The sequence below is a fragment of the Plasmodium coatneyi genome, chromosome 10, assembly GCF_001680005.1.
Source record: "Plasmodium coatneyi strain Hackeri chromosome 10, complete sequence".
In the NCBI taxonomy this organism is placed as follows: domain Eukaryota; phylum Apicomplexa; class Aconoidasida; order Haemosporida; family Plasmodiidae; genus Plasmodium; species Plasmodium coatneyi.
Window position 1 is genome coordinate 1,053,880 of NC_033565.1, and position 13,681 is coordinate 1,067,560.

The 13,681-nt window shown below is 43.2% G+C and overlaps 6 protein-coding genes across 6 annotated transcripts; 3 read left to right on the plus strand and 3 right to left on the minus strand.

The window, feature by feature from the left end:
* Positions 1-585: 585 nt before the first annotated feature.
* Positions 586-3,221, plus strand: PCOAH_00030390 (Uncharacterized protein; the record flags this gene model as incomplete). Its single annotated transcript, XM_020059840.1, has 4 exons — positions 586-2,475; positions 2,555-2,689; positions 2,837-3,013; positions 3,141-3,221. The coding sequence occupies 4 exons, from the start codon at positions 586-588 to the stop codon at positions 3,219-3,221; spliced, it is 2,283 nt and encodes a 760-aa protein (XP_019915267.1).
* Positions 3,222-3,249: 28 nt separating this feature from the next.
* PCOAH_00030400 (Uncharacterized protein) lies at positions 3,250-6,363 on the minus strand (the record flags this gene model as incomplete). The annotated part of the gene is made up of 9 exons (XM_020059841.1): positions 3,250-3,392; positions 3,639-3,686; positions 3,863-3,920; positions 4,120-4,289; positions 4,404-4,495; positions 4,643-4,758; positions 4,839-4,929; positions 5,052-6,145; positions 6,250-6,363. 9 exons carry the CDS (start codon positions 6,361-6,363, stop codon positions 3,250-3,252), a joined length of 1,926 nt encoding a protein of 641 aa, XP_019915300.1.
* A 917-nt stretch (positions 6,364-7,280) lies between these two features.
* PCOAH_00030410 (Uncharacterized protein) lies at positions 7,281-7,973 on the minus strand (the record flags this gene model as incomplete). The annotated part of the gene is made up of 1 exon (XM_020059842.1): positions 7,281-7,973. The coding sequence occupies one exon, from the start codon at positions 7,971-7,973 to the stop codon at positions 7,281-7,283; it is 693 nt and encodes a 230-aa protein (XP_019915258.1).
* Positions 7,974-10,088: 2,115 nt separating this feature from the next.
* PCOAH_00030420 (CDK-activating kinase assembly factor) lies at positions 10,089-10,871 on the plus strand (the record flags this gene model as incomplete). The annotated part of the gene is made up of 1 exon (XM_020059843.1): positions 10,089-10,871. The coding sequence occupies one exon, from the start codon at positions 10,089-10,091 to the stop codon at positions 10,869-10,871; it is 783 nt and encodes a 260-aa protein (XP_019915507.1).
* A 537-nt stretch (positions 10,872-11,408) lies between these two features.
* Positions 11,409-12,004, plus strand: PCOAH_00030430 (Uncharacterized protein; the record flags this gene model as incomplete). The annotated part of the gene is made up of 2 exons (XM_020059844.1): positions 11,409-11,701; positions 11,878-12,004. The coding sequence occupies 2 exons, from the start codon at positions 11,409-11,411 to the stop codon at positions 12,002-12,004; spliced, it is 420 nt and encodes a 139-aa protein (XP_019915390.1).
* Positions 12,005-12,177: 173 nt separating this feature from the next.
* Positions 12,178-12,765, minus strand: PCOAH_00030440 (Pvstp1; the record flags this gene model as incomplete). Its single annotated transcript, XM_020059845.1, has 3 exons — positions 12,178-12,303; positions 12,344-12,618; positions 12,639-12,765. The coding sequence occupies 3 exons, from the start codon at positions 12,763-12,765 to the stop codon at positions 12,178-12,180; spliced, it is 528 nt and encodes a 175-aa protein (XP_019915355.1).
* Positions 12,766-13,681: the final 916 nt, after the last annotated feature.

Below are 13,681 nucleotides of genomic sequence, written 5' to 3' on the forward strand. Positions count from 1 at the left end.
AAGAAAAAGAAAAAAAAAAGGCGGAAAAACGGACGTCGAGGAAAAGCAGCATTTGAGTTATGCGGAGGGTGTACGGAACCAGCAGAGTGATTTTTTTTTTTTTTTTTTTGATCCATTGTTTTCTCTCTTTTTCCCTCCTGACGTGGGTGTGATTCTTCCAGTGTGATCGAATTTTTGCTTCCGTACCGGAGAGGTCGCTTACTCATCGGAGGGGCGATCACAAGTTCGATGCTACAGGGGTGAAGGGCCTTCTGTGTGGTCGTCTCCTTTGGTTCATTTTTCCTTTCTGCCACAGGTAGGGGGAACCACAAGCGCCGGGTTAGAGAATATCTCGCGGTGCGCAACAAGGTGAATAAAATTGCCAAGTGATCTGATCATGGGATGCCAAAAGGAAAAAAAAAAAAATCCCCCTTAACGGAAAGGATGCCCTACATGCGCGCTGAGATATTGGAACTCCCCGTGGTAGATCCAGGGGAAACATCCTCCCTGTGATGGTTCTCCACATAGTGACGTGAAGAGTTACACTGTGCTGCATACCACACCAGTTACGGCTCACTGCCTACTGCCTGGGGAGGCGTCCACATAATGGAGCGGTACAAGGCCTTCCTGAACGAAATAAAGCGGGAAAATGAGAAAATTGGGAAGAAAATCCGCTTCGTAAACCACAAAACGAAGTTTAAAGAATTGAATGGAAAGAAACTTGAGTATAATAGATTTTTTGTGAACAGCTATGAGGTAGAGAAGAAAAACAACCTGTGTAAGTACTACAAACATAAAATAGACAAGAGCAGGAGAAAAAAAAAAGGGAACTTAAGCAACCATGATTTTCCTTTTTTTGAGATTTACAAAAATACAAACCCCGCGTTTAAAAATAATCTGCCACAATATGGTCTCCTTCAAATGGTAAAAAACTACAATGAGTTGGAGTTGTTTGAGTTCTGTTCCAAGAATCGTGTGGACATCCACTTGCTCTCTCCTGTCCTTTCCCACTTCATCGAAATTGTCATAAAAAAAAGAGACCTGTACAACATAAACGACGTGTTACTACTAACAGAGCAGGTGAAGAAGTTAAATTATTACCACCCCTACTTTTGCAAACTAGTATGTAGAGAGGTATGTCTTGACATGCACAAAATCAGGACTGTCCATCAGGTGACACGCTTTCTGGACTTCCTCATGCACTTTAACATTTTCAACTATTATTACGTGAGTAAGTTTTACAAGTATTTAACTCATTTGATCACACACAGTAATAAATGGACCCTTCTTGTCACTCGGTCGGACTCTTCTCCTGTAGAAGAACCGGTGGTAGATGAGTCCCAGTCGAAGGACACACATGTGAATTTCATCCAGATACACTCAGACGATATTACCTCCTTATCTTTATCCTTTAGAAAATATAAAATGATCGACGCAGAGTTGCTGCTCCTTCTGCTTTACGCGTGCGGCCATCAGGCATATGGCCACTTGAGGAATGCCCAGACGCTGTATCACCTTACGCAACTCATCCATTTTTACACCTTTTTGGATAGGCCCTATTCCTCCAAATTGTTCCACTACATTTTTGAGCAAGTCCTAAAGGACACACCAAGGGGGGACGCCAACTTCGTCCCTCTGCTAAAATCGTTTTACGCTATAAGTAAACAGTTTGGCACAAAATTCGATGTGGATGCACACAAAGCGACGCTGGAAATTTATGACCACAAGGGGGAAACGGAGGGAGAACATTCAGGGGGTGGAATCTCTCCCCCGAGTTATGTCCTATCGGGGTGTAGCGGGAAAAAATGGATTAAAAAAAAAAAAAAAAAAAAAGACGAAAATGGAAATGCAAGTGGAAACGACAACAACGAAATGATCATAGACACAAGTGCAAATCTGCACAGGCAGGTCGAACCGGCTGGGGAGAGGAACCAACCCTTGGCCCCCTTCAACTGTGACGCCAACTGGAACCTAAAGAAGCTGAAGCTGGACGATGAAATGTTAGTTGTAAGTCACGACTATGACTTGCACCCATCCGAGAAGACCTTCATGGATCTGGTGGACACCATCAAGCACATCGTTCTCCTCATCGAATTGAAACTTCTCTCTGTCTTCCCCTTTGCGTGTGAAAAGAGCCCAGCTGAAATTGAGTTTATCAAACGGGTGAACTTCCAAGCGGATCGAGAGAAAAACGTCCACAAGTATAATGCGCAGAATGTGACCCCGGAGCAGCAGGCGCTCGTGGAACGGTTAATCCGAAGGAATGGGCAACGGGACATGCAGGAACAAGATGTGCACCCGCTACCGCACCAGTGGGAGCGTCACTTCGACGACTCTAACCTGAACTTCCTGTTTTATCGAAATTATGGAGACGAGCCAGGATCCGTCACGATGGATGACATAAACGAGTTCATTAAATCCAAGCCGGACGTGAAGTTCAACCTCACGGATGGAACCTATTTCGCCCACATATTTTCTCACCTGTGGCAGGTCCAGGTTCGTACACTGCAAACGTGGCTAACTCTACTCATCCGTCATTTCGCCCACTGCACACATGCCGCTCTCCCCCCTGCAGCTGACTGAAGCGGAAGAGCGCATACTGAAGGAGAGCCTCCAAGCCCTGCCGCTCTGGGCGAACAGCCTGGTGCGCCTCGACGTGAACAACGTGGCCGACTTGTTCTACGCCCTCACAATTTTTCAAGTTGTTCAGGTAAAGGGAAACGCCACCCAGGGGGGCCACCGGTTATGCGGTTATGTGGTTATGCGGTTATGCGGATTGTTACCCTCCCCCAACACGCCCTAGCCAAACATAACAACAGTTGCGCCTCACCACATGTTGATCACACACCCACTGCAGGGATGCAAAAACGGAAGGGTCACCAGAAACAAATACGGGTACTCCAAAGCGGAGAAGCACACAGAAAATGACGCCCTCTACAAAATCTTGTCTGAAATTCTGATAAAAAAAATTATTAACATCAAAAGCGAACGTCTGTACAAGGTCATTTTGTCCTGCGCAAACACGGCCTACTCGGTGAGTACCATTGAAATGGTTCATAAAGGAAGGGCCCTTTGCTCCATTCTCCAGAGAGGGTTGTACACCGTATGATGTCACCCACTGGCATGTTTCACACACTTGTATACCTCCCCCCCCTCCGCAGGACGTTTACTTAAATCACTTTTTAAAAAATTTCAACCGGCACGTAAAGTTTGGGAAAATGCGCAAATACGTGAACTGCTAATTTGCTAATAGGCGAAGGTGTCAGTAATCTAGGAACTGAGCAACTTCAACCCCCTTGCGTGGAAGAACTGCTCTGGGTGTATCTCCTCGCTCATAGTGATCACCGCCGTTTTGGAGTAAGAACACTTGGATAACAGGTGCACTTCCGCAGCTAGCTGTTTTGCCCCCACGTCTGAAAAAAAAAAAAAATCGAACATGGAAAAAATTACACGAACAAGCAAAGTAAAAAAAGGCAGTACACGCAAACGTAAGCATAAGCTACATGTAGGCCGCTCCTCTACATAGGACAGAACAAATTAAGGAAACATAAGGAAACTCCTCTCTGCGCAAATTCCCGTGAGGAAACTCCAAAAGGGGCTACTTCCCAAGGTTGGCCACCTCCTCTTACAGTGCACTTTTGGAAAAGAAATATTTTTACCCGTATGGCTCATTTGGACCGTTCCAGACAGGCATGCGCGGGATTCTCCTGCAACGAAGTTTGTAAAAAAAATAAAATAAAATAATAAAGGAGAAAGTGACTACATGCATGAGCAACGAAACGGAATGGCAACAACCTCCATGTAGAGGTAGTCACTTTGAGCCCATCCCTTTGTTTTGCATTATGTTTATTTTTTTTTTTTTTCCCCTCGCGGAGGAGATTACTCGGAAGGTCAAGAAGCGTCCACTTTATTTCCTGCCTGCCCTCAATTTTTATCTTTCCCTAAGTAGGAAGGAGGAGGAATTAAAAAAAAGAAAAGAAAATGAATCATTTGGCGCGTGCCGTCTGCATTCAAGCTGTTCTTTCACTGCAATTTTTTTTGTTGCTGATTTGTTGATATGTTGATTTGTGTGTGTGTGTTTTTTTTTTTTTTTCATTGTGGCACTTTGCCATGTGTATACCCCCATCTGGCGATCCTTACCAAATTGCATTTCAAACTGTGTCCAACAATTTCGCCGTGAAAGGGTAGTCGCACAAAAAAGGGCTCCGTTATTTTCTTGTCAAGACTTATGGAAGGCGCGTTCTTATTCCATTGCAGGGCAAGGTCTACTTGTGCGCATTTGTCGCTGGCCCTTTTAAGGGTGTAGGAACCTGAGGGGGGTTCGAATTGTGTTATCACTAATGCGTTGCGTCTTCTTCTAAGTACAATCGGAACGCATCATTATCGTGTTAGCTGGTTCGGCCCGATTTTTACTGTGCACTTACCGATAAGGGGAGAAGGTACATCCCTGAAGTAGTACGTGAGCACTTTGTTGCTCGTATGTTTGGTAGCCACTTGGATGTGTAGGGTCTTCCCCCTGATCGACGCAAAACGGGTGTGCAATGAGTGGAGGGTACATTCACGCGGGTGTATGCCGTTGCACGCGATTCAGAGGCAACTTCATTGAGTGCACACGAAACAGTTGGTAACTCTTCCCTTTATTCGTTCCCCTCTCATTGAGTACCTCTTCTCCACGTTGGCAAAATCTGCTGCGTACAGATCGCAGACATGGTCGTCCAGCTCGAGCGTCAGGTCAACGTCCAAGTACCGCTCGTCGTCGCACTGCAGTATTATTTCGCCCTGCAAAGGGGGGAGTGGCGTTAACGGACAAGCATAAACACGCTTACTCAGTAACGGACACACGCAGAACGCATTCCAACCTTCACTTCCGCGCTCCGATTTTCCAAACTTGTTACAAAACCGGTGAGCTCCTCCCTAATGAGCAGGTGAGTGGGTGCCCGCTTGCTTCTCCTGGGAGGGGAGTTAAGAACGGTACACATAGCAAATGTGTCTCTTCCAAATTGGCCCACTCTTCAACGAGCGTACTCATTTGTGGAGAGGAAACTCTATCTGTTCGATGATGGCCTCATTACTCGTGGACATAAACCGGGACGTAGGTCTGAATATTCCCCCTGCTAATCTTCACGCTCTCATTTTCAGCAAAGTGGTTTTCGATGGGGATTTGTTGGTGCTTCCCCAAACGGGTGCAGTAATTGTATAAGAAGAAAAGATATAAGTGGTAGTCTGCATTGGGTGGAAGTGGAGTCTCCCCCATGGCAAGGTTGTCCCTCCTGGCCAAGGTGTAGAATTTTACAAGTAGCTTGAAGAAGGTCTCTCTTGTCTTCCTGTTCGTGCGAGTCCCTTTTGTGGGTGATACAAAAGCAGGCTTGGCATTTACGTATAGAACATCATTTGCTTCCTTCCTTTTGGCAAATGCGGAGGGGAGGTTTTCCAGTGTCCCCATTGAACTGTTTGCGTCTTCCAAATCATCGTTGCTAAATATGCTGTCCTTATCGCTCTCGCTTTGCTGACTCGGGAAGGTAAATTGGACCCTCCCCTGTGGCAAATAACTACTGCACACAGTTGGTGCATCTTCCCCCAGGTGAACACTCTTATCCCTGTTTGCCAACATTAAGAAGTTGTAAAAGGGGAAGAAGCTACTCTGCAAAACGTCCCCCCTTTTGTACATATCTCCTTCTAGATAATATATAAAGGGAGAGCTTCCCTGTCGGATATGTCTGCCAAATGGAATGGTGGACGTTATGTATGCATCCCCCATGGTGCGAATCTTTTGCAGGACTACTACCTTGTTGTGGCTCCCTTGTCTGTAATGGGTGAATAGGCAAGAACCCCGCTTGACCATCTTACCTTCCATGTAGGTTAAAAAATCTTGCATAAAGTTGTAGTAGAGTAGCTTATTGGCATTATTTGCAGCCTCCACCTGGGGACTTTCACTGTTCTCACCTTCCATCAGTAGAAGGACTATCAAAAGGAAGCTGTTCCTTCTCATCAACAAGAAGGGGAAAACAACTTTATTCTTCACCCGTACGGAATAACAACATATTGTTCTGTTCAGTTGGACAAACTCGGAGTGCGTGTCTACCACTTGGAAGCTTCTTCTTATTATCTGCTCTTTAAGTAGTTCTTCCACTTTCCTCAGTTTGGAAACATTCACGTAATTGTGTGTCTGCGAAGAGGGGGTGGACAATCGATACACACGAAGGTGAGCATTTTCACGCCAGTCCTTTCTTTTTCCACCTTCTTTGCTTCTTTTTTTTCTCCTTCTCTAACCTGCACACATCTCGCGTACACCTCCATGTTGGGAAAGTGCCTCTCATAAATCAAGGCATGCTCCCCTCCCTCTGCCACAGGGGCAAAAAGGTACAGCGCCCTTATTCCGCTCATAGGGACAGCTCTCTAAAGGTCATCCCTCGGAATGATTCTTTCTTTTTAAATGCAAATTTTGACCTGGTGAGGGGTCAACCCCGCTCGGCCACAAGTTAAAGCAAGTTGGACAGGTGAACAGGCTTGCACCAGCGCAAGCCCGCTCTGCCACTAAAAGGAAATACGCAAGAAACTGGGGAAGACGGGGCAGGCGAGGCAAATTGGAATAAAAAATTGCCCTCCCGAGGGGGCACAAAAATGGGTAGTACAAAACAAGGAGGTACAAAAATGTGTCATCAAAAGGGACATCAAAAAAGTGAAACCAAAAAAGTGCCAAGCCAAACGCTACCTCACCCAGGTGACAAAAAAAAAAAAAAATTCTCATATCAAGGGGAGGGTACAAAAAATGCCAAGAAAAGCAGTGGAAGGCATAATTATGTGCCCCTTTTTTTTTTTTTTTTTTTTGTCCCCCAAATGTTTACCCCGTGCATGAGTAAAAAATCGACACGGGGACGGGGGCACAAAAAGGGGCAGTCGGGAAAGAGTGGGCGCACTTTTAAAACCAGGCAGACATATCAGCGCAGTGGTCCCTATGCAGACGAGTATCCATATAGAGGAAATGTATGTAGGGGCACACTTGTGAGGAGAAGCGCTGCAATTATAGTGCCATCGACGACGCATGTGCCATTTTGCCCGCCCTTCAGAACACATCAACTTAAAGACAAATCCTGGTAACAATGCGACGCCGATATGCCCCTCTAACCACATAGTTGTAAATTATTTACCAACAGGTTGTCACATCAGAATGGGGAAGAAAAAAAAAAAAAAAAAAAGGTACCCTCCCATTAGCCATAGCCCTATTCCTTACCCCCCCAATGCGGCCACGCTCCTACCCAGCAGACGACACATTCCTCCCATCCCATCCACTTGGACCATGTCTAATTCACGCTAAAAATGGAGTTCAAAAATTGGAACAAATTTTTCTTCTGCGGGATTTGTTCTGGCAGCTTCTCCACGATCATTGCTCGTTTGTTTCCCTCCCCAGCAGAGAGCTCCTCACGATACTTACTCTTGCGTTTCAAGTCACGCGCAAGGGTGGCATTCTTCTTCACTGAATGATGTCCACTCAAAGGTTCACAGTCGACCAAGTTATTAAATTCTAACGTATAAACTGCAGTCCTTCTCTTCCTTTCATGCAACTCGTTCATGTAACACCTTTTGCATATACGAACTTGTTCGAGATAATAGTTTAGGGTGTTTTTGGTGTTCCTCCTCTTCATTTCATAATACGGGTGGTTCACAGATTTGTCACCTTTTGGCGTTAAGCTCAAGCTGGAGGAAGGTACTTCATTCCCGAAGTCGTGGTATTCATTTGCTTTCCGTACTCTCTGTGTCTGGTATTCATTTTTGCTCTCCCTGCACGGGTATAACTTTCTGGATGCGCCTCTCTCTTCCACATGGTTTGACGGCAATATGAAGGCATTTTTTTCTTTCACCTTTGAATAATGCCTTTCCTTCTCGGAGTACTCTGCGTCGTGTTTCTTTCCACTGCGCCTCTCTTCTCGTCGCCTTTCATCTGCACCAACTTGGGAAATTTTAGCGTACTCATTTAGCTGGGTCAGTCTGTCCATTTTGTATTGTGAAGGGGGGGAATTTTTGCCTCACTCAGACGTCTTTCGCGAAAGGGCAGCACGTCCAAAAAGGGGAATTCCAGCGCATAGGCAGCAGGGGTGGTTCGAAAAAAAAATAAAAAAATAAGAAAGTAATGAAACAAAAAATACAATAGCGTACACCGATTTAACGCAAGTGCTATCGGGTGGGACAATCCACATGACGCCGCGTCGGAAGTGGTGCTCTCCGATGGCGAACAAAATGAATGTGGAAACTGTAAAAAATTGCCAGAGACGCACAAAACTTCTAATCTGTCCTGGTATTAAAAGAAAAAGCAACTGAATCGAAGTAATCCTACATTTTTATCGCAAAGCGGGAAGCCTTATTTTTTCGCTTGCACAGTTTCCAGGAGGAAAAAAAAAAAGTATCACATTATGGCAACATCAGGGGAGAAAACATAAAAAAATATTGTTAAAGCTTTTGCCTCCACAAAGTTGGGAGTGGGGACAGTAAATGGTAATGAGTACTGACGGAATGGACAAATCACCGTCACAAGGTAGCCAAACTAAAACGCATTTCACATGTGCGCTGTGAAAAATATGAACAAGAAAAAAAAAAAAAAAAAGAAAAAGAAAAACGGACAAATGGCTACCTACCTGTGCAGCTGCGCTTTTGTATGCAAACTGTAAGAACGAACATGTAAAGGGGGTAAGGGAAACCCTTATATACGATGTGCGATAAGGAGAAAAACCAAAACCGTTACCCAGTTGCTCTGTTTACATGTGAGAAAGACTTCTTTTTGTCTCTAGATCGAGAAGGGAACCTCCTAGCAATTCAAAATATCGCATGAACTGTTCATACAAAAATGTACGATTTGGCGAGTCATTTAAAAAAAAAAAAAAAAAAAAAAAAAAAAAATCCTCCCGTATGTGTGTACTGTTAACTAATTTTTTCCCAAACGGATTATTAAAGTTAAGGATAGGGCAATGAACAAAAAAAAAAAAAAGGCAGCTACGGATAAGCCACAGAAGTCTACTTCTCCCATCGCTAAAATAAAAGGCAAAACATTCATTTTACGTGCGTCTCCTACATTGGCATCCAGTTGTAGAGGACATTTTTCGCCAAATGGGCATAACTCGAAAGGGAGGGGAAGACTTCTCCAAAATGTATTCCTCCGTTTGTTTCCACTGAAACGGTAATGTTGGGGATTAACCAATGGTGTACAATGTACCTTCTGTGGGGGGGGGGGGGGGGAATATTCACCTCAATGGGAGACAGAACAGACCCTACAGAAGGTAATCACGAATCCAATCAATTGAGAGAACGACAACAGACAGAAAAAAAAAGGAACATTCAAAGTTGTGCAGCTCGGTTGAAAACGATCAAAAAGGTGTTGCCGTTAAATGTGGCGAACATACACAGGTGTTGACCAATTGCACATGAGATGATTAAAAAAAAAAAAAAAAAAATGGATAAAAGAGGAAAATAATTCATTTCACAGCTAAGCTGTGGCATTTCTTAAATTAACAAAATGGCATGTAAGGGAGGCGAAAATTTGAGAAAAGTGTCGAAAAAAGAGTAACCCCCTTGGAGAAGGCTTACGAAAGGCGCTATCAGCGAGCGAACGTTCAGGCCGATGCAAAACTGATCAATTTTTTTTTGTATCGACGTTTTAAACAATTATAACATTCGACTGCACAAATGTTCGCACTCACATGAACAAATTTTCCGAATGGAATTTCTCACCCACTTGCGAATATCAGGAGCAAAATGTTAAGTGGAGGGAGTAATCCTTTTGCAGTTCTTCCTCCTACACGCCCCCTGTGGGATTAGCCGTAATCAGTGGGATTGAATATACATGCTTTTAAATTTTTTGGCCAATTTCTTTTTCCCAAAAATGAAAATTTTGCAAGATAGTTTGGTATGTTCATACAAAGCAGCTACTCATCCGTAGCAGTAATTTCAGAAGGTGCGTACGGCTTGGTGAAGTCGTGAAAAGTAGGAGGAGTGGACCAGTTTTCGGGAAAGAACCGAACCGGATGCCCCGCTCGCCTCGTCCAACGAGCACAAACGTGTAGGAGCCCACACACGCATCGCTACTCTAACACATCGCCACGTAGAAACGCCCCCCCCCGATGGATGAATACAAATGCAGCAGCTGCCTAGACGACGTGTGCACGAGGAGCGAAAAAAAGCTGTTCTACTTTGACATTTGTAAACATAAGATCTGCGGAGAATGTCTGGAGAACCACCTCAGCCAGCATAGCAAGCAACATTGCCCACGTTGCAAAATAGGTGTGTCAAAAAAAAATGTGACTCCCTTTGACATCGAAGAGAGAATCTACTCCAATCAAAAAAACATCCGATCCCAATTGACCGAAATTTTTAACAAAAAAAGACACAACTTTGAAAGTACCCCCCTGTACAATAACTACTTGGAGCAAATTGAAGACATCATCTACCTGTTAACAAACGAAGCGGACGAAAAAAAGAGAAAAATAATCGAAGCATACATTAAAAAATACGAAAAGGAAAATCAAAAAATCATAGAAGAAAATAATGTTATCATATTTGAAAATGAAAAAAAAAAAATACATGATATTGTAAAACAGGAAGGGAACTTTTATGAAATTATTAAGCACAGACCACTTATCAAAAAATATCAAAATGAGTCATTTGTGCATTCCCTTGTTAGAGAAAATCCCAAGCTGTTTGATGAAATAAAAGTTACGAACATTACTGAGAGCCAGCCACAGCCACTAAATCCTGCCATCAAGAACGACACAGACATTCCTTTGCGTAGATTTTCCTCAGAAGAGGAGCTGAAGAAGTCGGACCATGCGGGGGGGTACGATATCTCCATCGTCTTTAAAAGGTGCGACACGGAGTTCAATTCCACCATTTATCTTAACATATGATTTGGGCTTTTCTGCCGTTTTTCGCGTCCCTGAGGAAGATGTGTATACCAATTTGTGTCCGTTCACCCAGCAGTTACATAGCTATATTTTGGGGCACCCCTATCAACTGAATAGCGGCTCATAGGCGTGGTCACCCCATTCCCTTTTTTTTTTTTTTTTTTTTTTTTTTTTTTAATATATATTTATTTATTTTTTTTTTATTTATTAATTTTTTTTTTTTATATTTATTTTTTTTTTTTTTTTCTTCCACCTTGCGCGGTTTTAACCCTACTCGGCAGTTGGTCTCAACCTCTCTTTTTCCTGGCACTGTTCGGTGTGTTTCCCGCGCGCGAAGAAGCGTGGCAGGAGTTACCAATTTTTCCGAGAATTAAAACTGCGTTGCCGATTTTTTACAATTTTTGGTGCATGCTAACCGCGCTACCCCCCCATACACGTGACTTCAAGAGGGAGTGAGCATTCCCACTGGGGGAAACACTGTTGTGATGTGGCCGCAACGGCAAGTTAGCTTTACCCTCTCTCGCCGCGGGCCCCACAAGGATGGTCCTCCTCACGGGAAAACGGAACCCCCTGCCATTCGTAAAAGAAAACAAAGAAGAAAAAGAAGCACACCGGGATTATGTTAAAACGGTGGAGGAAGAATCCATAGAGTGCGAAATAAATAAGAAGAAAAAAACATGGACCCCGCGCAAACTCCAGAAGGAGTTCACCATACAGAAGCATGACGTGCTTTGTCTGAGTCGTTATCGATACCACCCTTTTAAGGTCGTCTGTCAGAATGGCTTTTCCTTTTTGCAACCTGGGGAGAGCTACTACACCTCCAGTTATAAATTGTAAGTGCGATACAAGCACCTCCCAGGGGATACCAATACCTCTACTCAAGCTGTACCACCAACGCCATCGTACATGGCGATACTCTTTGCCGCACTTATCATGGTTCCCCGCACCCCAACCACAACCACATCAACCACACTCCAACACAAGCACTCATCTACTTCCCACATCGCAGGCAGAACCGGAACTACAAACTTGTTTTCGAGAACTTGTGCGCGTCCCCATCTATTCAAATTTCCTTCTGTGGAATTATCATGACCGCTATTGCAGCTGTGGTGGACCTGAAGAACAGACGTTTCTGAATCAAGCAAAGGAGGAATTAAGAAATACACTTCAAAAAGGGGAAAGGAAAAAAGAGAAAAGAATAAAATGTAGTATAGACGATATATGACATTATATATATCGCTGAATGGGAGGAAAGTGGAATATTATTCCAATATGTGACTTCTATTTATATGGCCCTATCACGGTTATGTCAAAGTGTATTTTGTAATAAATGATCTAAATGCAATTCTTTGTCATGAACATTTTCTTCCATTTCACACTCCTCAAATACTAATCCAAGGATTAGCATCCACAATTTCGCTACAAATTGCTTCTTCTTAAGGAAAAGGTACTTAAGGAAGATGTTCCTTAGGAACATCAATCCTAAACCCGGAATCTGCACATGGAATCTGTTCCGTAAGGACCTGTTCCTTAGGATCAAACTCTTCATCAAAAAAAATGTCTTCCTCCCTAAACCCCGAATCTGAACAAGAAACCTGTTCCTTACAAACATCGACCCTAGGAACCTCTCCCTTAGGAACATCTTCCTTAGGAACAAAATTTTCTTCCCTAAACGCCAAACCTAAACCTGGAACCTGTTCCTTAGGAATATCAACACTAGGAACAAAGTCTTCCTTCCTAAACCCTAACACTGAACTAGGAACACCTTACTTAGGAACATCTTCCTTAATAACGAATTCTTCCTCCCTAAACCCGGAATCTGAACTTGGAACCTGTTCCTTAGGAACCTCTTCCCTAGGAACAAGGTCTTCCTTCTGTAAACGCGGAATCTGAACATGGAACCTACTCCTTAGGTTCAAAGTTTTCTTCCCATTCACATTCCTCAAACAACAAAGCTAAAATAAGCATCCACAACTTAACTGTTAAACGATTGTTCGGCTCATACGAATTTTTACACAATTGTTGCTGTTCTAATTGTTGCGCTGGCTCGTCCACTTTTGTACATGTAACGATTTCCCTGGCTTTAACACTGCCCGTACCAAAGCCCTTATTTGGTTGCTTCTTCCCCTTGAATGCTAGTATTTTTTTCTTGTGGTATCCCTTTCACATATTTCCTTCGCTCCTACTACTATACTTCCACTGCTCTCCTTCCTCTTTCATTTAATATTAAATGTTATTCATGTGCACATTTATAAAAATTTTTTTTTTATGCATTGCATTGTTCCTGTGGTAATTTTCATATATCAGTTCATATACGCATGTATCAAAATTTTTCCCCTTCTTTTTTGGGCACATTTGCATAATTATTTGATGCTGATAACGTACACACACATTGTAAGTTATTATATAGTTCCTGCTGGGGAAGGAACATTACATGTTATTTATGATAAATAGAGGGGAACATTACATTCCATGTTCCGTACTGTGATAACCTATTTTTGTTTGTCTCTGTTGTTTTTGTCTTGGTCTTCCTTGTTGTTTCTGTTGTTGGTTCTGTTCTTGCCTCCGTTGCCGCTGTTGTTGTTGTTGTTGTTGTTGTTGTTGTTGTTGTTGTTGTTGTTTATTATTTGTTCTTCTCCTAGGTTGTTCACTATTATATATAGTAGATGCATCTGTTGTGGATAAGTATGTTGAATAAAGTGTGGAAGAGTCGTCCGTTGTTGAATATAGTGTGGATGTGTCTGCTGTTAATGTGTTCCAGTTCTTTGCAGCTGATCTTCTTTTCCTGCTGCTTCTATTGTTCCTTCCACCTC